Raw genomic sequence first — 21,655 nt, forward strand, 5'->3', positions numbered from 1 at the left:
TTATCGGTATCTTGTGAAACTCTTCAATGTTCTTGACCAGAGTCTGTAACATACTACACACTCCCGATCTTTCTGCTATCAGTTAACATTCCGTAAACATCTCCAACAAAACAAAAATAATTTCGTCGAAAAATTTGGGCTTTCTTTGGATAATGGAAAAACGTTTAACTTTGGGCAATCGATTTATGACGTCTACCACCCGTTATGCCCTAGCTACTCCCTAGCAACGCCCTAACCAACGGTGATTGCCTCAAAAATTAGAGTAAGGCTTTGGCAGGAAGAATTTTGATCGAAGGAAGGTTAAGGACTTTTTGGACTCTGAAATGGTGCTTGGACTGTGTAGGTGTGTAAGTGGTAGTAGGTTAAGGCTGATAAAGAGGGACTTAGAGTTCAATTGTTGTAGTATGGCTAGACAGAAGCAATTTATAAATCCAATTGATGTCGATTGTCACTTCCTGCCTGCATCTAACTATCTGCAGCTACTGTTGTTCCTGAATACAGGCAGTTTTAGCCCTGCTACATACAACGAGATAAGGCTGGAAAAAAGGGACTTGACAGTAAATAATTCATTGCGATTTACGCATGTTTGCCTACTTCTGCATCTTGGAAGTCTTCTTGGTAACCACTTTCCATTTTCATTGCAAGTTATAGCATCTGCTTTTGTCAATTCGTAGTTCTCATTGCAGAAGAATGTAATCGTAGTCCCAAACTCGAGCTTCTCATTGTCGATTGTAAAATAACCATTCCTGAAAGACTTCAGCTGAATGGGTCTTTTGCATCTAACCGCTATGAAGAATTCTATCACTTAGATAGGTAAAGGCTTTGAGAGAAAGTTTAAACTAACATAAAAAAGCTATGTGAATGTATATGAAATAATAGTTCTAAAAAGTCTTTTATTTTGTGCTCAGAATATGAAATACACATTATCTACTTGACTGCCAATTGAAAGGGAAATTTCAATTTGAACTTAAATTTGGAGCATACATATTATAAAAACACCATGGAATATCTCTAGTGAAATTAGTTATAAAGTGGTTGGTATATGGCCAGTAAAAGACATGCGAAAGGTCTGCTTGAAGATCACTGCTAAACAAACCAATATCATAATTCAACTTTTCTCAAACGTAAGACAACTTTAAAAATCATTTCACACTTCATAATCTAATTTCAAAATTATGAAAAACCGATTTTTCTACGTTCTTTGGTCCGCTTAAGAAAGTTTCTAGTCTTTAATGGAGAGTGAAGCAGACAAAATGTGGAATCCTTTGGAATTGACTTTTCACAGGGGTTATTTCAGGCATTATCTGTTTAGGCATCAATGAGAAAAATCACAATTGAACTAACAAAACCACGCAGTTTGTTAAATGCTAGTTTACGCCTGGTCCCTCCTCTCACCACAACTACGATCACAACTCCGATTACTAGTCCCATCAATACTCACTTCACCTATCCAGCCACTTCCAGGATCACTGCTCTAATCATTACTTTGATCACGACCCTGATCAATATTCCTATCATTATTCTGATCATCACTCCACTTTATCCCCATTCCAATCACTTCTCTGATAAACACTTCAATCACTGCTCCAATCACTTCTCCCTTAACACCATTCCAATCACTAATCTGATCACCATTCCAATCACTATTCTGATCACTACTCTGATAAGCAGGTCATTACTGCTCCAATCACTACTCTGATTACTGCTGCAATCACTGCTTCGATCACTTCTCTTATCCCCACTCCAATCACTACTCCGATCACTACTCTGATAAACACTTCAATCACTGCTCCAATCACTACTCTGATCACCACTCCAATCACTTCTCTGATCATTACTCTGATCATTAGTCCACGCTATTTCGTTTCACGCGGGCGATCGCCAACGCCCTCGCCAACGCCCTCGCCAAATCATTGTCGCGCGCTATCGACCGCCCTCGCAAAAAACGTCTCGCCTACATTTCAGTCTGATTTCATTTTATCTTATCTATACACAATATCCTTCCAAGATATGAGATACAAAAAGAAAAAGCACATTACAATAAAATTTTTCTAAGGCGCTCTCAGAGATTTGCAACACATTGCCTGACCTTCCATGGATTCTTGTCGGGTTGACTACTGTTAGCTCGAAAGGTGAAATCTTGATCCTTTTTTAAATCGTACGATTGAGTCAATATCCCTAATGGATTGTGTGATATCATTTTTGGTTGTTTGCCTCCTGATGCTATTTTTGATTGAAGAAAAACGAAAAGAAGTTAAATCAGTACAGAAACGGTGTAGTAGAAACATTGTCTTGGTTTTTATCCTCTCATAATTAACCAATGATGTAACCACAAATACAAAATTCTAAGGATGAACCGTAACTTAAAAAATTGACGTTTAAAAATACTTGCCTCTGCAAACTGGGAAATTTTCTGACCAGTTACCGTCACTCTGGCATTTTAGTATTTTGTGCCCAACGAGGGTGTAGCCTTTTTCACAATCAAACTTTAGCTTCGAACCAACTTTCGATTTCAGATTTGGTTGAAATTTGATATACTTCACAGTGACGTTTGCAGAAATTATTGGTTTAGGGCAGACCTCCTTATCTAGCAAAATAGAATACGTAATGTAATATTTAAGGATTACTACTCTGATCACTACTCTGATCACTGCTCTGATCACTGCTCTGATCACTACTCTCATCACTGCTCTCATCACTACTCTGATCACTACTCTGATCACTGCTCTGATCACTACTCTGATCACTACTCTGATCATTACTCTGACCACTGCTCCCATCACTACTCTGATTACTGCTCTGATCACTACTCTGATCACTGCTCTGATCCCTACTCTGATCACTGCTCTCATCACTACTCTGATCACTGCTCTGATCACTACTCTGACCACTACTCTGATCACTACTCTGATCACTGCTCTGATCACTACTCTGATTACTGCTCTGATCACTACTCTGATCACTACTCTGATCATTACTCTGACCACTGCTCCCATCACTACTCTGATTACTGCTCTGATCACTACTCTGATCACTGCTCTGATCCCTACTCTGATCACTGCTCTCATCACTACTCTGATCACTGCTCTCATCACTACTCTGATCACTACTCTGATCACTGCTCTGATCACTACTCGATCACTACTCTGATCACTACTCGATCACTACTCTGATCACTGCTCTCATCACTACTCTGATCACTACTCTGATCACTACTCTGATCACTGCTCTCATCACTACTCTGATCACTACTCTGATCACTGCTCTGATCACTACTCGATCACTACTCTGATCACTGCTCTGATCACTGCTCTGATCACTACTCTGACCACTACTCTGATCACTACTCTGATCACTGCTCTGATCACTACTCGATCACTGCTCTGATCCCTACTCTGATCACTGCTCTCATCACTACTCTGATCACTGCTCTGATCACTACTCTGACCACTACTCTGATCACTGCTCTGATCACTACTCTGACCACTACTCTGATCACTACTCGATCACTACTCTGATCACTGCTCTCATCACTACTCTGATCACTACTCTGATCACTACTCTGATCACTGCTCTCATCACTACTCTGATCACTACTCTGATCACTACTCTGATCACTGCTCTTATCACTGCTCTGATCACTACTCTCATCACTACTCTGACCACTACTCTGATCCCTACTCTGATCACTGCTCTCATCACTACTCTGATCACTACTCTGATCACTGCTCTGATCACTACTCTGACCACTACTCTGATCACTGCTCTGATCACTACTCTGATCACTGCTCTGATCACTACTCTGACCACTACTCTGATCACTACTCTGATCACTGCTCTGATCACTACTCTGATTACTGCTCTGATCACTACTCTGATCCCTACTCTGATCACTGCTCTCATCACTACTCTGATCACTACTCTGATCACTACTCTGATCACTACTCTGACCACTACTCTGATCACTGCTCTGATCACTACTCTGATCACTGCTCTGATCACTACTCTGACCACTACTCTGATCACTACTCTGATCACTGCTCTGATCACTACTCTGATTACTGCTCTGATCACTACTCTGATCACTACTCTGATCATTACTCTGACCACTGCTCCCATCACTACTCTGATTACTGCTCTGATCACTACTCTGATCACTGCTCTGATCCCTACTCTGATCACTGCTCTCATCACTACTCTGATCACTGCTCTCATCACTACTCTGATCACTACTCTGATCACTGCTCTGATCACTACTCGATCACTACTCTGATCACTACTCGATCACTACTCTGATCACTGCTCTCATCACTACTCTGATCACTACTCTGATCACTACTCTGATCACTGCTCTTATCACTGCTCTGATCACTACTCTCATCACTACTCTGACCACTACTCTGATCCCTACTCTGATCACTGCTCTCATCACTACTCTGACCATTACTCTGATTACTGCTCTGATCACTACTCTGATTACTGCTCTGATCACTACTCTGATTACTGCTCTGATCCCTACTCTGATCACTGCTCTCATCAAGTACAGAAACGGTGTAGTAGAAAGATTGTCTTGGTTTTTCTCCTCTCATAATTCTCCTCACCAATGATTTAACTACAAATAAAAAATTCTATGGATGAACCGTAACTTAAAAAATTTAAGTTAAAAAATACTTGCCTCTGCAAACTGGAAAGCTTGCTGACCATTTACCGTCACGCTGGCATTTTAGCTTTTTGCGCCCAACGAGGGTGTAGCCTTTTTCACAATCAAACTTTAGCCTCGAACCAACTTTCGATATCAGATTTGGTCGAAATTTGATATACTTCACAGTGACGTTTCGAGAAATTATTGGTTTAGGGCAGACCTCCTTATCTAGCAAAATAGAATACGTAATGTAATATTTAAGGATTTTTATTAACTCATGTAATACATAAAGATATGCAGAACGCATTGATATATAAGACTGCAACAATATAACATTAATTGTAAATGTACTGTGAAAATTACAAAAGTGCTCGATGTCGTAGAGGCGGAGCTGCACAGTCTTTTGGTGCGTAGAACAGGACAGTTTTAAGTTGTTTTTTTACTCAAAACTGCAATCAAATAATATTAATAGTTAATGCATCACGTATCAATGTATTTCGTACCAATGTATTATGTATCAATGTATTACGTATTAATGATTGATACTAAGTAGCGAATTGGAAGATAAAATTATAATAGTATTGCATCAAGTCAATATTTAAGGTAGTACATTGCCAAAAGTTCATCTCAAATTTCTCATAAGCTCAGGCCATTTCGACTGATTTTTGAACTTGATTGTAATCTTTTTTACCTACGATACATATGGCTATAATTTTGGCCATCAAATACAATCCCAAAATTAGAAACCCAAGCAACGGGACTGTCAACAGGCACGAGAAATAAACCTCTTTCTTAAAGGATCCAAAGATGTATGTGGAGGGACAGGGTTCAGGTTAAGAAGACATGGTTAGGAATTTTAGAAATAAATGGAAGTTAGAGCATTTGGAATAATATCCCGTTTTTTTAGAAGTGTCTTAGAAATGGATAAATGCCAGCGACCATGCCTACCTGTCCCTGTGCCTCTTAAAAATGATTCCGACATCCTTAAAGAGACAGGATAAAAGATATGTTCCTAACCAATGTGATACAATCAAGTTGTGTGTCACAAACGATTTGAAAATGGCAGGGTCGAAGAATGCTGGCAGTCTACCAAGACAATTGAAAAAAGCATGCACTTACATTTCTCGGAATGTGAAATTGCAACAGTCATGAAAAGCAATAAAAATATAGCAAGGCCTTTCATGTCTCGTTTTCTTCCTGAAAAGAAAATGGGACAAAAGTTATTCAAAATTCTGATACAAAAGCAATATATTCTCTTTTTGTCATAATGATATTATGTTAGAGGAATTCTAAAGTAAAGAATGAAGAAAAGTAGAATATAATAAGCAAACATGGAACAACTTTTTAAAAAGCCAGAAAAAGAAGAGGTTGCATGAGGATGATCGTAAGAAATTTCAGCTACCATGCCCATGACACACCCTAATCAAATACAGAAATGACTAGATAGTCTCAAGCATTTCTGAAAAATTTCCAAACACTAGACGGAAACCAAAAGCGGTTTTATGCACCAAATATAGCAGCACGAGACATGTCTACAACCCTGCCAAAAGTCTTGGAACACTGACGCAAGTTTTCAAAGGCAAATTCAGCCACTCCCTCTGCCCGTAGGAATAGTGTTGGTCAACTTTAGCTGAAAAAGATAGAGGACCAATTTTTTCTTGCGGCTTGCATGACATTGTTCTAGACTAGAAACATTGTTCTTGGGGAAAGGGGATGGACGTAATAGTATTCGGGAAATGAAATGAAAAATAGAAAGACACAACACAAATTGCTCAGTGTATTTTGGGGATATTCTAGAAGGTAAAAAATATTCAAGCATGCTGCGAATAGTGAATCATTCGGTCTTGATGGCTCCTGAATATTGCTGTTAATTTATTGTGGCGCGATGAGGGGGTGGAGCATGTTTATTCTGATTCCAGGAATTTTATGATTCTCTGGCAGCGAACATATTCAGTAATAAACTGCTGACATTAGGAAAAGGAATGTATGACAAGCTACGGCAAGCCGTAGTGGACAAAGGTGGTTGAAAAAGAAATCGTTCGTTGAGATATATATCATTAGGGTCCAGAATTATTGATTTGTCTTTGAAATCTTGATTGTTAGTGATCAGTTTAACTTCGATACTTGAGATTTTAAGTGTTGCTTCACTTCTCTTCCAGTAGCCTTGAGTTTAAAATCATGGTGTACCAGATTTTTGAATTTATATTGTCCGATATTTTCATATTTGTTGTCGCAAGGCCATGCTTCACACAGGCCATTTCTACAAGCAAAATGGACGCATACCATACAGGCCATCAGCGAAAATTGTCAACCAAATTGGGGTATTGTCATCATGTTTGCCGGATTTTTTACTCTGATGAAGTCCTGTATGCCGGGGCCAAATATTATTATTCGTTTTATTTAATTTATTTTTGAAAATTTATCTCATTACATCGGATTTTCGTCGTCGTATTGCTTTGTTCCTGAATATTTTTCGTATTAATACTCATTAATTTCTAGCCTGATAACCAGACCCCGATTTCAAAGGAAATAGTGGTCTGTTCAGCACAGCGCCAAATCGTGTTGGAGAACCTCCATTCCATGCAATAAAATCCAAGGTTTGTTGGAAATTTATGCACATAATTGAAGAGTTCCTTCCTCCTTTGCGTTTTGAAATGCGCAGCCCCTCGCCATTTCCTTCTTTATGCGAAGATGGCAGTTCCAAGTTGTGTGCTCTGTTTTTGCGGCTTGAAAAATTAAATGTGAGGAATCTAGTTGATAGTAAAAGTGATTTCAACGCGTTATTTCCTTTTAAATCGGGGTCTGGTTATCAAGCTAATTAATTTCAAGATTCACAGAATCCGGCGGACAGCCTATCCTGGGGGTCTCTCTTCTTACACATTATTGCCATCAAGTTTGAGTACTAATTCGCCGCTAGATCATAGTCAGCCAACGTACATGACGTCATACATCTTTGAAACCGAGGACTAGTCTAAGTGACGGAGACTGGAAGCAATGGCGGAACTCGCCTGTGGTTTGCTACGGCATTAACAGGGCCCATACATCCCTACAGAACAGTTAAATGTTTTAGGCGAATGCAAGAAAATGACCGGAGGAAATCTTTCTGTAGTTTGTTTAATCTACAGGGGCGTGTTTGCCAGATTTTCTGTTTACTTCGTTCGAGGAATTTTCTGCTAAAGCTGGAATTCAGCTTTTTCTTCAGGGGTTTTAATTCATAGCACATACAAACAGAGAAAAACGGAAAAAATGTCTATTCTACTCTAAAGCATTAAATACGCCCTGTTTTAAAGCACTTTCTTACAGTTGAATCTAAAGAACTCGTTTTAGTGCGTGTGCAGCTACGAAAACTCTCTCTTAAGTTTTCGCTTGAGTTAAAGTAACTACGATTGATAATTATGTATGAAGCCGTTGCTAAAATTTCAGATAACTGGTTTTGCCGCAGAAGAACACTAAAGAGTGTTCCCCCGACAAAATATGCTGTAATCAAGCCTAAAGGCCCTTTTAGAAGCAGTGTCAGTCTCTATTTTCCATAGTTTAGTGTTTAGAACATTGACTGAGCTGAGGTATTGGCAGTTGACATAGGAATTGAATTTCATGCCGCTTGCAATAAAGTTTTTCATCAAATGGTTGGATTACGATGACGTCATACTACCACTCATGCATTAGGTTGCCATAGTTTATATGACGTCATGTACGTTAGCTGACTATGATCTAGTGCCGACCCCTTGCAACATAACTATCATGTAACAGCCTCCTTTACGTTAGCCTCGCTATGTTAATGTTAGCACATGCGTAGATAGGATTTGGGACATGCGATAAACTTAGTTATGAGATACACATCTATGAGATTTGAGATCTAGATATTTGCATTCATACTTAACATATGATAATAATGACTCGAGTGTCCTCAGGGCCTATGCATGGCAATCCAAATACAAATTTTACGAACACGTTAAACAATAATGTATGAACAATAGAATATCATCAGAAGAACAGTTCTTCTAAAAATAAAAGGCTAACTAGCTTTGTAAAGTTTATTGGCAAAATTTTCCATAGTAGTAATGTCTCATATCCAACCCCCAGTGGGATGCGGAGAAGCTTGGTTTGGGCTTACCCTGCGCACCCGACTCCAAAAAGGGGTATCTTAGTGATAATATATAACAAATATAGAGTCAAAAGAGTTAAACGATTGTCAAGAATGAAATTTTCCTGGTAACTACAGGAAGAAGAAAAAATTCATTAATTTGTTCACCTCGGTTACAAGCCAAAATGCTTATTAGGGCTTCTAGCTTGTTAAATATTTAACAATTATTAAAATAAATGCAATAAAGATCGCATTGAGCAAAATAGAGGAGAGCTACCCTAACATAGTCAAAGAACGATTGAACAGCTATGGAAGAAAACATCAAAATTCTAATAGTATTTTTTGTATAAAGCTGGGGTGGGGGCAAGCAAGGTGCCAAGAAAATTTCTGGAAGGGTCGTTGCCCCCCTTGCCCCCTAGAAACGCCACTGATATTTCCAGACTTTTAAAGACGCATAATGAAACTCTTGAATCCTGAGGATTTCTCGTATTGTATGTAGAAAAGCGTGATCAGGCTAGATCAGGGCAAGTATTCATCTAAAAGGTTTGACGGAAACGCATTTCTTAACCAGGGGTGCCAGATTAGCCTTTTTCAGGCCAAATTTTCCAATTCTGGCCTTTTCCGGAGCTAAAGTGCCTGGAAAACTTGTTTTTGGCCTTCTACTTAAGTTTGGCATTTTCGGCCTTTTTAAACATTTTTAGTTCATTCCTTAAACATTAAAAACGTAAGTAACAAACAAATTATGAATCGAAAGAGGAATATTACATAGTGTAAAAACAAATTTCAAATATTATCAGCTAACCTAACGATTACCAAAGGCAGTTGTTTGAAGGAGAAAGTTTCTCAATTTTTTGCTTGAGTTTGGAAATTATCTAAAAGGCTAATGTGTGGAAATATATATTTCGCTTTGTGCAGTGAATTTTTGGGGATTATTTTAGTTTGTTTAATTTGTTTAATTTATGTGCATTTTGGCTCGACTTTGTCACCTGTCTGGCCTTCTCTTGTAAATCCCAACTGGCAACCCTGACAGAATTGTCACGAGCGTTTGAAAACACGAGAAAGGTTGACGCGTCTCACTTATTGCAGCTTCATAAAACCTCCCCAACAAGGTTCTGCTGGAAACTCTCTAGCATGAAAAATCAGATGTAGGACCAAATTGTTGAAATTACTGGCATGATAATTTAGAAACGTTTAAGAAACATTGAGTGTTTCAATTTCCCAAACCGTTAAAGAAACTATATTGCAAAGTTTGCGAAATCTGATGCCATTCTTGAAATACAATGCACTTGAGTTCTGTCTCTTCCTCTTGCATCTGGAACATCAAACAGACGCGGCTTGTACCCAACTGTAGCTTTTATCAAATAACACAATAAAGCTTGCCATCAAGGAATAAACTCGAAGAGAATTTAATGATATCACCAGAGACTTTGTCAAATTTGCTAGCACGGTTTATGAAGCAGTAAGTATTCTGATTGAGTTTACGAAAATCGATTAGTCATTGCTCAGTAACAACTCAAGGGAAAAGACAACCATCTTGAAAGGCAACTCACCTGTTCCATACGACCATCTGCTTTTAGTATATTCGCTCCTTTGACTCTTGAAAGTAGGAAGCTTTGTATAACAAAGGCAAAACAGGAAGACTTTCTCATAATGCTAGTTCCGCTTCAAGATTTGGTTCCGGTTTTGGGTGTCTGTTTGGCCATAGAATTCTGTTAAACGGTTACCGTAAATCCTCGAATTGCTCCCCCACCCTCGAAACCCCCCCCCCCTCGAAAAAGCCCCCACCCTAGAACAACAAATTGTCAATAGGCCCCCTCTCGAATAAGCCCCCACTGCTACTGTAAATTCTCAAATTGGACACGTCAATTGGATGATTTTTGCCATATGAGGTTGCCTATGGCGTTTTTTTGAATTATCACAACAAATTTCTGCTTTTGGTAGTAATTAATTAAATTCCTATAAAAAATTTTCTATAAAAAAATAAGGTCTTTTAAGCCCCCATTGAATAAGCCCCCATCCAAAAATATCAAAAATAAATAAGCCCCAGGTGGGCTAATTCGAGGATTTACGGTATATAAAGTTTTACATACACCAGGGGCGTTGTGGCCGGGGAGCAGGGGCGTATCCAGAGCAAATTTGAAGGAGGGGCAGTTGGTAGTGGGAGCGCTGAAAGATTTTCAGAAATTGATGACGATTGACGAGTGTATGCTGTATATAAAAATTCCAGACCCTAACTACTGACAGAAGGCTCCCTACATCACATTTTAGAATATCAACGTGACCCTATTCTCAAGAGGTAAAGTCTCAGAAACTTTTTCACCTGATTCTCATTCTTAAAAAGGGGCGCAAAACTTCCAAAAAAGGGGCGCCAGACTTTCTTCAATTCGGTGAGGGAGGGGCACCTACCCCCTAGTTGCCCCCCCCTTTAAGTCCGCCACTGCCGGGGAGCCAGGGTAACTTTTGGAAAAATCATTGGAAAGTTTTGGAAAAATCATTGTTGTGTAGGAAAATTCTCAAACTTGAGCTGCGGGTAAAAAGGAGGAGTGAAACGACCCTTTTAGCGCCATAAAGTAATTGGTCTAAAATACTTAATGTATTGACCGCTCAGAATAGGCAATTCGACGATTCTCAGACAAGCATTGGTTATTGATATTTAGGAAAAATTTGGGAGGGGATGAGTTATTTTAAAACTCAAGTGACGGACGCTGGGGAAAGAAAGCAAGGGCGACCTTTGGTTCAGAGTGCACATCAATGTAAATAACAAGAAGCTGTTGTATTGATTGAGAGAATTTGACTTCTTGAACAGAAATGTGCATCTTCTTTGTCTCGAGTATTTTCAGTAAGCTATGATCAGGGATAAAGACGTACAATTTTAACAAGGGGGGCTCTATGAAATTTCTAAGTTGTTCTTGTCATGTAATCATTAAAATTTTAACATATTTTTCCAAACATTGTTTGAGCAGCCAGGAACATTGACTGTGTTGAGCGTCAGCTGAGATAAGAGCATCAAATCTATGGGGAAGATTGCAAGGGGACTTTATTGCAAGTGAGGAGGCAAATATTACTCAGGGGTTCAGTGAAAGTCGCCACCATGGTTGGCTGGGAGAAAAATTTTGAGATATGGCATTCCAAGAATAGCAGGAAATGCATCTGAAATATTTATGGCATCGATAAGGAAGAGCTTTCCTTTTAATAATAATGACCCATTGGTTGGATTTTAATTGAAACATTTCCTCCCATTTTAACAAAACAGAGGTGAATTTATCAGCTAGTGAACAGTGCTACTAAAAATGTAACGTAGAACTGTTATTCAGTGGACTCGAAAAGTATTCATAGTTTGCAGATAAAGAAAATCAATTTTGAAATAAATAAGGCTTTAAAAACATCCGAGCCCAAAATTATCCAAAAAATAAGAGCATCCAGTGCTGTCATTAACAAGGATGCAGTGCATGTAATACTAAAACTAGGCAATTGTTTTCTTTTTGGGTTCAGAAATTGACAAATTGATATTTTTGGGTTGCTGGAATTATTGTGGTTTTCCGGAGGATTAGAAAATTATTTGTCACAAGTGGAGTGTGATAGAAGCTTTTCCACTTTAAATATAAAAAGAACTAAATATATAAAGAACAGGTTACGTAGTAATTTTTCGCAGCCAAACCTGGAGACCTTCATGTTAATGTTCTTAAGAAAAACACCTATTAGATGACATCCAGAACGATCACATTATCAACATATAAGTTCCTGTATTTAGAAACGGAGTCAAACCACTGAGTTAAAATTTTTGTTTATTTACTGTTTAGTCAGCAAATGACATCTTTTACATGTTCTGTTCACCATGTTCTGTTAACCAGCATTCATCCATGCACAAAATTACTGAATTTAAAAACTTATTTTCCTTACAGACTAACATTTAATTGTATTTTCCGAGGAGTTTTTTATTTGCGTTTATTATTGGCCGGTTTGATCAAAATTTGCCCGGGCCAAAAAAATTTGCTATTACTTACTATCTATTACTTATGGCTCTTGCAGGTGTGCCTCACAATTCTATGTAGTGGTGGCTACAAACAAGGGACTATTTTCTGGGGTCAAAAATCTCTTGAGTGCGGGGGCAAAGTCGAGGGATGGTAGGGCAATTGCCTCCTTTTCTGTAATTGGAAAGAGGCTGATTTCTTGGGCCTAAAAGAACCCCGCGCGACGAAAATAATCATTTGTATATCATTTCACTAATAACAGGATCATTATTCTTAAAGAAACGGGTACGAAAATAACTGAAAAGAACAAGAAAGAAACTCGCCGGGAATGCATTTATTTGGAGAGTCAAATGAGATCAAAACCACGTGGTAACTATCCCAAGGTTGCTACACCAGGCTTGTATGATAACTCTGTTTTACCTACGTATATTCTATCCTTACCTATCTAGTCTTGCCGACCGACCAGTTGCGGCTGGCACCTAAATTAATATTTCAATAGAGTGAAAAGACGAGTTTAGCAATACGGAAAACAACCATAGCTGCAATGCAAACACAACATTTTAATACTATTACAATGCACTATTGCTTCCTGGAAAATCTTTCAGAACTCCTTTGATAATATCCTTTAAATCTGTCCACTGCGTTGCCTTTAAAATATATCTGTCCAGAAAGCCATGTCTTAATATTGGTTTTTTTGGCAAGGACACAAGTATTAACTTTCCTTTTTTGCAACATCTTAGGTCTTGCATGCAAGGAGATGATCTCTTTCACTGTACTAAAGATTGCCTCTCTACTTCTTCCAAACTTCATCAAAATGATTTTGGGAGTATGACTACTATTCAAAGAGCTAAACTTGCTTCATTGTTTTATTCCAGCAAAAAGTGAAAAGGAACCAGTTCTTTGGAGCTTGAAAAGTTGAATTAAAGAGGAGATACTCAGAAAATGATTAAATCATTTATTTTAGCCCTGCTAACTTAGCAATAATGTAGTTAATGGATTTTATGATTTAACTTATTTTTTATGTCAGTGGCACTTTAAAAAAAACTGGAGCTAAATTTATGAATCGAAAATAAAATACTAAGTCAAATGATATATGTAAAAGATCAGAACATGGTTGAATTTAAAGTATCTGCAATCAAAAAGTATTATGGACATCAAGCTGTATAATAAAAGACTAAAGTATACAGGCCTTGTGAGAGCAAAAAGGTAGGTGCTTGAAAACAGACCCGTTTTTTTTAGGCACCAAGTTGAGTACCTCAGTCTTCGTCATAAGCAAATCACCATGCGTGTGACAAACCACACGCATTACTTTTTTCATGCGTACAATTGGACCCCGTTTACACAGTCCTGTTCAAAAACAGAACCGCGACGGTACAATATTTGTTCTCTTTTGTAACAGGGTCAAAACCATTCGAGATGGCAGAGCAAAATTAGCTCGGTTCAAGAGTGCTAGCGTAAACGAAAGGGCGAGCCGCGACTGTTTTGTCACATTTCCAAACTTGCAAGCAGGGTCGCCTAGAGACTTGGAGGCCCTGGGGCAAAAGCGGAGAAATAGCCCCTGCGAGCGAAGCAAGCAAAAATAATTTGCGACCACCCCCTTTAAACTAGCTTAAATTTGTTCACTCGCTTAAAATGTTTTACTAATTATGGGCATAATTTTGAACCCCCCTCTCCCCCCTGTACAGCTAAACTGATGTTTTGTCGGAAAACTTCTGATCTGATCGGAAATTTACATGGTTGTCTATCTAAATCCAAATATTACATTTTTAAGAGAAAATATTTTAAAGCTGAATATGGTGATCTCTTCTGTTGTTCCAAATCAGATTGGCAGTCTCTTTCAATAAGGTAAAGAAGTTAAAAATCTCTTTTTCAGAAAAAAGACAAGAAAAATCTTTGAGTAGTATGATTTATGACACGCGACATACGTGAAGTTATGTACAAAATTTTGAAAAAAATGCTTTTATAAATTTTTTGCCGGAAAATCTAAATTTCTTGCCCTTTTTATGAATTTTCCTATCTACATCACTAGATTGATATTAACCTTGATTGTCGGAAGATCTACTTTTTGCGGGTCTATTTGTCACCTGCCTCTCGCATCTATGATAAAAAAGCCCATTTTCTTCTGAGCAATTTTATCAATATTTACCCCGATAATGGCGAAAACAGGAAGGTAACAGTTTTGGACACTACCTGATGACAGCCATGTTTCCAGGGGAATTTGAACAAAAAAAAGCAATAAGCCAAAATAAGCACTATTTGAAGAATTAGCTGATGTTGCTGAGCTTATGAAAAACAAAACCTCCAATGTTTCGTTGAAGAAAACATTTTTATTCAGGTCAAAAACAATGGTCAAATATACAACTCACGCCTGCGATCAATCGCTCGCATTATTGGTGCCATGCGTGTGCTGATGCTTGCATGTGCGATTGCACGCATTAAACGACAAAGACTACTCAGTTCAATTGCTTGCTGGTTAGATTATTAGTAAATTTTAGTTGGAAAATGGAGTTTTATTTGTTCTGAGTGTCTCAAGGAAATTGTGATTTGTGCAGATGTATTTTTTCATAACTGTCACACGCTAGATAAAAATTAAAAGTAGTGAGTAGGATAAAAACTTCCACAAACAAGACAGGTCCAACTTTTTTTCTAAATAATTGTCAACTTTTTCTCCTCCAGATTAACTTGTGACATCGAATGAAAGCCTAATAGTCAATTGATTCATCAGTGTGAGAAAGGTATAATTGCACTGTCAATAAAGCAACGAACAGCACACAGATGCTTGTAAATCTTCATTGCAAGTAGAAGTGAGTTTTTGAAGTGAGTTTCCAACTAAAAGTTTTAAATGCTATTGTAAACTTTTTAAAATGATTTGTAATAGCAATTAAATTTTCCTTGTGTCGTGATTGCTCCTCTGCAGCATACTGCTAGATCACATGATTTATGATCCCTTTGTTTAGCCTTTCCTTACTTCTAGTTTTTATGCCTGTAATTTTATTTACTGAAGATGACTCTAGCTAGAGTCAAAATGTTTATTTAATGGATGTGTCTAATTAATGTATTTGTACCTTTTCCTGCACTGTCTGATTGAATAGGATTTTCACGATGTACTGAATTCATTTACCAAAATGTAACAAGGAATTGTAGAATTTAGTTAAGCTAAAAGAACTTTTTTTGTCCTTTTTTGTTGTGGTACTGGTTATAAGTTTCATTATCAAGCTGCATTTCCCAAAATCCGAATCCAAAAGGCAGCTGCTAACAACTAAAATCTTATTTCTTTAGTTTATGCAGTTCCTTTCCCTTTAGAGTTAAAGTACAAATCCAAAGGACACCTACTGATTAAAATCGATCAAGGCAACCAAGTACACTACCACTTGTTTCTTTAAATTTATATTTGGTCACTTTAATTCAATATTGAATAGCAAAACATCATTTATATCTTCCAAGTTTTTTATCATAGAGATTGGCCATATGAAGTGTACCCAACCAATTAAATGGACATCACATGTTTTCCTGAAATCTGCATGGGTTAGATAAGGAAAGCTTGATTTAGTCATTTTTGTCTTCTGGTCATATGGTCAGTGTCTTATTTCAAGTTTTTATTTCATTTCTCCAGATGAGTGTCGTTGAAAATTTGCACAAATTTCTTGAAATAAATGGTCATCGTGATGCAAGCATTTATGAAAAATCAAAATCAGCAATTCTGCTTCTGAAAACACTACCCTGTGCAACAACAGCCGTTTTGGAACAAGTTGGTGAAGTCTTTTGTGAGGAAGCAAAGAAGTATGTAATTGAAGTTGAAAAACAAATGCTTTCAGGTTTGTGAACAAAGTTAGTATTCATGAAAAATAAAATTGCCTAGATTATACATTTTTCTTTGAAATTAGGTAAATAAATTCTGCAATATGGACATGTTGGCATTTGCTAACAACTAACAAATTGTTCCAAACTTTCGTGTCTGATTTAGTATGCAAACAAAACTCTTTGCCTTGGTTTTATGCTTGTCTTTGTCAGAGTAATTAAACTGTTCCCAGACTAAACTAAAATTGTAAACAATATCTTAGAAACAACATTCAATTGCCTATCATTACTCGTAAGACCTTAAGCAAAGATATGTGGAGGGATAGGCTATTAATGGTGATGCAATGAAAAGCTGAAAAGAAAGACATTTTTTATCTAATTTTCTGTTGTATACTTTGTTATTGTGGTAGAAGATGGATATTATTGGGGTAAAGAAAAGGGTTTCAGGGGTGGCCAAGGGCTGTCCCTGCTTCATCATCATAATGATGAGCTACTTGCTGAGCAGCAATTAGGCACTGAAACAGAAAGACTGTCTTTTTTACATGTTCTTTATACATATTCTGTTATTTCTTTAAATTTTTGACATATCTGGAAGAAGAAATCAGCATTAAATAATGTATTAACTGGCTGTGTCCATTTTTGTTGTAGCTTTTAGAATAATTCAGGTTAGAATATGTAAAAATGCTTTTAAGAGTCAGCTTTTAAGAGCAGACTGAAAACGCAACTTTTTCAAGAATATTCTAATTAGATCTTATTTATTTTACGAAAATTTTACGAACATTTTTTAGCATTCTTTGTAGTACTGTATGTTATATCATTCTATTAGTTTTATGAACATTATGTAATGCGCCTTTGAGCCGCGTGGATAAATGGCGCAATATAAATGCCTTTATTATTTTTATTATTATTAATATTATCATCATTATTATTATTAGAAATACGATATATGTTTCAAGAATTTCCTAGAGTATGAAATTTCCCAAATAGAGTGACGTCATCAAAGCTCTATTTTTAGAATTTCTTGATTTTGACAACGTAATCTGAAAGAATGACATAAAATACCTCTCAACATGCAGTATCAGTCAGATATGTTCAAAATTGGGCAAGGTATGGCCAATGAAAGGTTTCAAGTTTGCTAACGGAGGATAACTGTTGTTCTGACCTGGTTTATAAAGTTGCGAACCAAGACCAAATTAAAGAGGTTTGAAAGGGAAAGAGACTGTGCTTATGTGGCCATATCTCAGCCAATTTGTACGACATTCAACTGATTTTGCACTTTTAGAATTTTTTAGTAATGCTCTTTCAGGGTATATGGTCAAAATTTATAAATTCTAAAAATGTATTTTTGTCCTGCGAAAGCACACATGAAGGTTTTAATAATCCTTTATTTTGCTAGGCCAACATGGCTTCTTGGAGTCAAATATGCCAGAAAGTGATACATTGATGAAGGAAGTTCAGAAGATACTTCTAGGATTTATTGAGTGCAACCATGATGCCTGGGCTCCAATGATTGCCAGGGTAATTAATACAATCATTTCCACGTCTGGCTAAAGAGTTTGAGATAGAAGAAAGCCTTAAAGCAAATAATCTTCGATGACTTAACGGATAAGCAATTTCGTTTTGGACAATAAGAAATGTATTGTAGATGTATTATCATGGTGAAGGAAAGAGGATGCATTTTCATAAATGTTAAGTTTTCGTCGTTATAACCTAGGAGAATTACCTGTAGGTTATTGTTTTTCTCGAAATCGTGAATTTTTCTAAATCTTTCAGTGGTCCGTGAATCTAATTGGTGTTATGAGTAGCCAGTATGGAATCCTACGAGGTTTGTTTTCAGTTTTTTCCAATATTGAGGTACACGATAATGCATTCATTAACCATTTTAGAATAGGTGAAATTTTTGTGAAATGTTAGCACAGAGCTTGTAGTAATAAAGTAGTGTGTGCATTCTATACTTATGTTAAATGTGAAAATACTGAATCACATCAACTACTTGTATTATTCTACTTTTATTGCTTTATTTTTCAAACCAAAATGTGTTGAAGCAAAGGCTTACGGCGTTAGTTCAGTAAGAGAAGCGGGGGATATCCATATTTTTACTGAGTATAGTCTTTCACATGTAAGCTTCTAATATTAGCCAAGAAGTGATTGGCAACGTCATGAGATTAACTAATTAGCATTTTTAAAACCTGACAAATTTCAAAACAGCTTTCGAGTTTTCATTAAGAAAAATACGAATCTCTTCCACGACGGCGACCAAATATATCGACTAAGCTATCGACATGTTTTTTTCGAGAACAAGGTATGAACATTAGCGTTCGATATTAAGAGGCAATTTGTCAAGTCAAGATATGTGTAACGAAGATATGGTGTTACGAAGATATGGTGTTACGAAGATATGGTGTTACGAAGATGTGTTCTTATGTGCCTAAGTGAGCTGAATGTCCGTTTTGCTGAACATGATGCTGCTGGAATAGTGGCAAGGATTTGAATCCCTTTAGCAAAATGTGGAAATAAATCCGAAAATTTTCATCATACATCATTTTCAGAAATTCATACTGTTTTTTTCTTGATCTGATTTAATTAGCAAAATCTATTTAGTAGAAGAAGCAAACCTTTTCTTATATTTTCTGTCGAAAGGTCAGCAGTCACTCTTGCATTTCCTAATGCCAATGACGTAACGCAGTTTGATAACTAAGGGCTCCTGACCAAAAGAGGCCCAATGTGCTTTTAGGTACTTGTTTTTAAAACGTTGCTCAAGGTTAGAAAACTTTAAAAAACTTCTAAAGTTCTTCAACTGAAACTCTATAACTCAGCCCCCCCTTAGCTAACGGGAAAAATTCTCATTTTTACACTTTGCTATTGTGTTTGAGGTGCTCTAAACCCTTAGATGAGAACTTCTGGCAGATTTTTCCTTAGGCCCAGATGCCTCCTTTACGCCATTGCCCAAAGCACACAAAATATCTTGTTCATGTCATTAATTGCGCATAGATTTCTCCCAAGACTTGATCCATTAGAAAAGCTCGTATTTAACAAATTTGTATAGCCTTAATTTGCAAAATTCAACAACAGTTCCGTACCTGTTGACTGAAATCAGATGTTCCATAAATTATGACAGCACAATTGCCGCTTTCTTTTACTGCTTCTACAATCATCTATAGCAGTGGCGTGGCCAGGGTTGGAAGGTTGGAGGGAGGAAAAGGAGTCCGAGGAAGAATGACCTATATGTCTAAATTAACAGAAGGGCAAACATTTGTATTCTGTAAAAATTATATTAGGTTGGGTGTATTGTCTCAGTCAGATTCATTAAGAGTTTTAAAAGGTTATATGATAATGATAGCTATGCCTAATTTTAGAGAAATGAGAGGAAAGCTTTAGGAAAAGCACTTATCTAAGATATGTTAGCAGCCACTTTTTAATATTTTTAGCCAAGTATGTTGTACCCGTAAATGTTTTGCATATTGTACCCGTAAATGAATGGATATGTTATGAAAAATTTTTCTCTCAAAGCATTGTCAAATCTTCAGATAGATGAGAGACTCGAACTATGGATGAATTGTTCAGGTATGCTGGAATATAATCGATTACTCATGCGTAGAAAGAAAACTATTGATTGCCATGTTTATTCGATCTTGTAAAATAGTTACAGAACAATTCCATTCAATCAAGCGGTATTTTCAAAATGTATCGAGAAATTTCGGCACATCTCACACCCAGGTAATTTTTCGACATGGAGCAACACACCAGTTATGGAGCTGCACACCAACAACAGCTTTTTCCTACTTTTTCGACATTGTCTTCAATTTTTCCCTGATATGGCCCCTCAAATTTACTCGTCTATTTGTTTCTTACATTTGATTCCTTTGCCTTTGTACTGCTTACACGAGGAAAAAAGTGACTCAAACTTCAGCATGGTCTCGTGATGTTTTCATTTAATTGTAAGGCCTTTAGCCGAAGAAAACGTGTCAATTTGCGTTATTGTAAGAAAGAGTTGCTATTGGGAACTATTTAGTGCCCTCAGCAATTTCACTTTCATACGCTCCTTCTTTGACGATTCTAAAATTGACGTAAAGATTCTAAAACTAGCATAGCTCTGACCCCATAAAGAAAAAAATTTATTGCCGCAGTTTGCTTAAAGAATTGCTCAAAGCTGCCTGTTAAGTTCTTCCTTTGGAGCCCTAGGAATTCCTCTGGTTTCAGCTAGACAACTTCTCGAGGAGTAGGCTGAGGACGCCAAAATTATAGGGTTTGTTTATTCCTCCTTTGATGGCATTACAGATAACATCTTTTCGATTCTCTTCTCATAACTTGAATTTTTTCTCAGCCTGCAGAATTCTGATGGAAATAGCAGTTACTTGTTTTGGATATATGTAAGTTTATTGAATGCTTGGAGTTTCTTTTGTCACCTAAATATTCTTTCTAACTTTTGCTTTTCCGACTAGAAGAGTGGGTCTGACACGCCTAAGAGGAAATCATAGAAAAATAAAATCATTGTCCTTTCTTAAGTTTGATGCATAGCTTAGTTCCGTATCAACGCCATAACTAAATACCATTGAGATATTTTTAACTAGAATTTAAAAATTTAGAGTATTTTTGTAATGTGTATTGCATTGCAATTTCAACAAGGGATTCGTCGTTGTAAGTACCTCCAGGCTCTGATTAGATGATATTCTATATAAACGGGTATTATATCATTTCCTATCTCGCAATTCTGTTTTTGTAGAATAGACGACTCTCCTGACGTATGTGTGGATTACTTATTGGGCACAGCAGTGAAAAGTTCGCCGTTCTTTGATTGGGCAATTTGCCACATGTGGTATGTCCTTGTTTAAGCCTAAGCCGTGCGTGTTTTTGACATCAACCAACGCAGTTTTTTAAAATAACAGTTTTCTAAGATTGGGAAACTTTATCTCATTTATTAGACTTTGTTAACGCTTGGAGCATAAAAAGGTGTGCAGCGAGTTCACAATGTAACCGAAAACTTGTGTGGCGAGTGTGAAACCAGAAGCTGTCTGCCTGATTTTATGTCTTGGTTTTTGTTAGCTTCCAAAATTTTCTGTGATTCGGATACCTTGAAAAGTGTCCTGTTCAATTTTATTTTGAAGTTGTTGAATTTTAAGCCGATGGGTTTAATTACCCTCCATGTCACTGTTTATACAC

At 37.1% G+C, this 21,655-nt stretch overlaps 2 protein-coding genes across 9 annotated transcripts in view; one reads left to right on the forward strand and one right to left on the reverse strand.

Annotated features, from left to right (window-relative positions):
* LOC135694096 (complement factor B) overlaps nt 1-10,359 on the reverse strand; it is a 22,504-nt gene extending 12,145 nt beyond the window's left edge. The window contains exons 1-5 of the mRNA XM_065212767.2: nt 10,277-10,359; nt 5,762-5,839; nt 4,676-4,870; nt 2,393-2,587; nt 595-786 (exon numbers count right to left, since the gene is read on the reverse strand). Coding sequence (XP_065068839.2) covers nt 595-786; nt 2,393-2,587; nt 4,676-4,870; nt 5,762-5,825 — 646 coding nt within the window. The 5' untranslated portion in view covers nt 5,826-5,839; nt 10,277-10,359. The remainder of the gene's footprint in view (nt 1-594; nt 787-2,392; nt 2,588-4,675; nt 4,871-5,761; nt 5,840-10,276) is intronic.
* The window catches only part of LOC135694086 (integrator complex subunit 5), a 40,424-nt gene continuing 23,638 nt past the window's right edge, over nt 4,870-21,655 (forward strand). Inside the window, exons 1-9 of one of the 8 annotated variants that reach the window (XM_089111545.1) lie at nt 11,307-13,066; nt 15,374-15,514; nt 16,001-16,056; nt 16,311-16,512; nt 17,892-18,013; nt 18,269-18,320; nt 20,006-20,059; nt 20,820-20,865; nt 21,219-21,311. In XM_089111545.1, coding sequence (XP_088967671.1) covers nt 16,311-16,512; nt 17,892-18,013; nt 18,269-18,320; nt 20,006-20,059; nt 20,820-20,865; nt 21,219-21,311 — 569 coding nt within the window. In that variant the 5' untranslated portion in view covers nt 11,307-13,066; nt 15,374-15,514; nt 16,001-16,056. The other 7 variants (XM_089111547.1, XM_089111544.1, XM_089111546.1 and 4 more) reach the window with 7 other exon arrangements.

This window comes from Rhopilema esculentum, chromosome 11 (assembly GCF_057945365.1).
Source record: "Rhopilema esculentum isolate cy_ngs chromosome 11, ASM5794536v1, whole genome shotgun sequence".
NCBI classification, from domain to species: Eukaryota; Metazoa; Cnidaria; class Scyphozoa; order Rhizostomeae; family Rhizostomatidae; genus Rhopilema; species Rhopilema esculentum.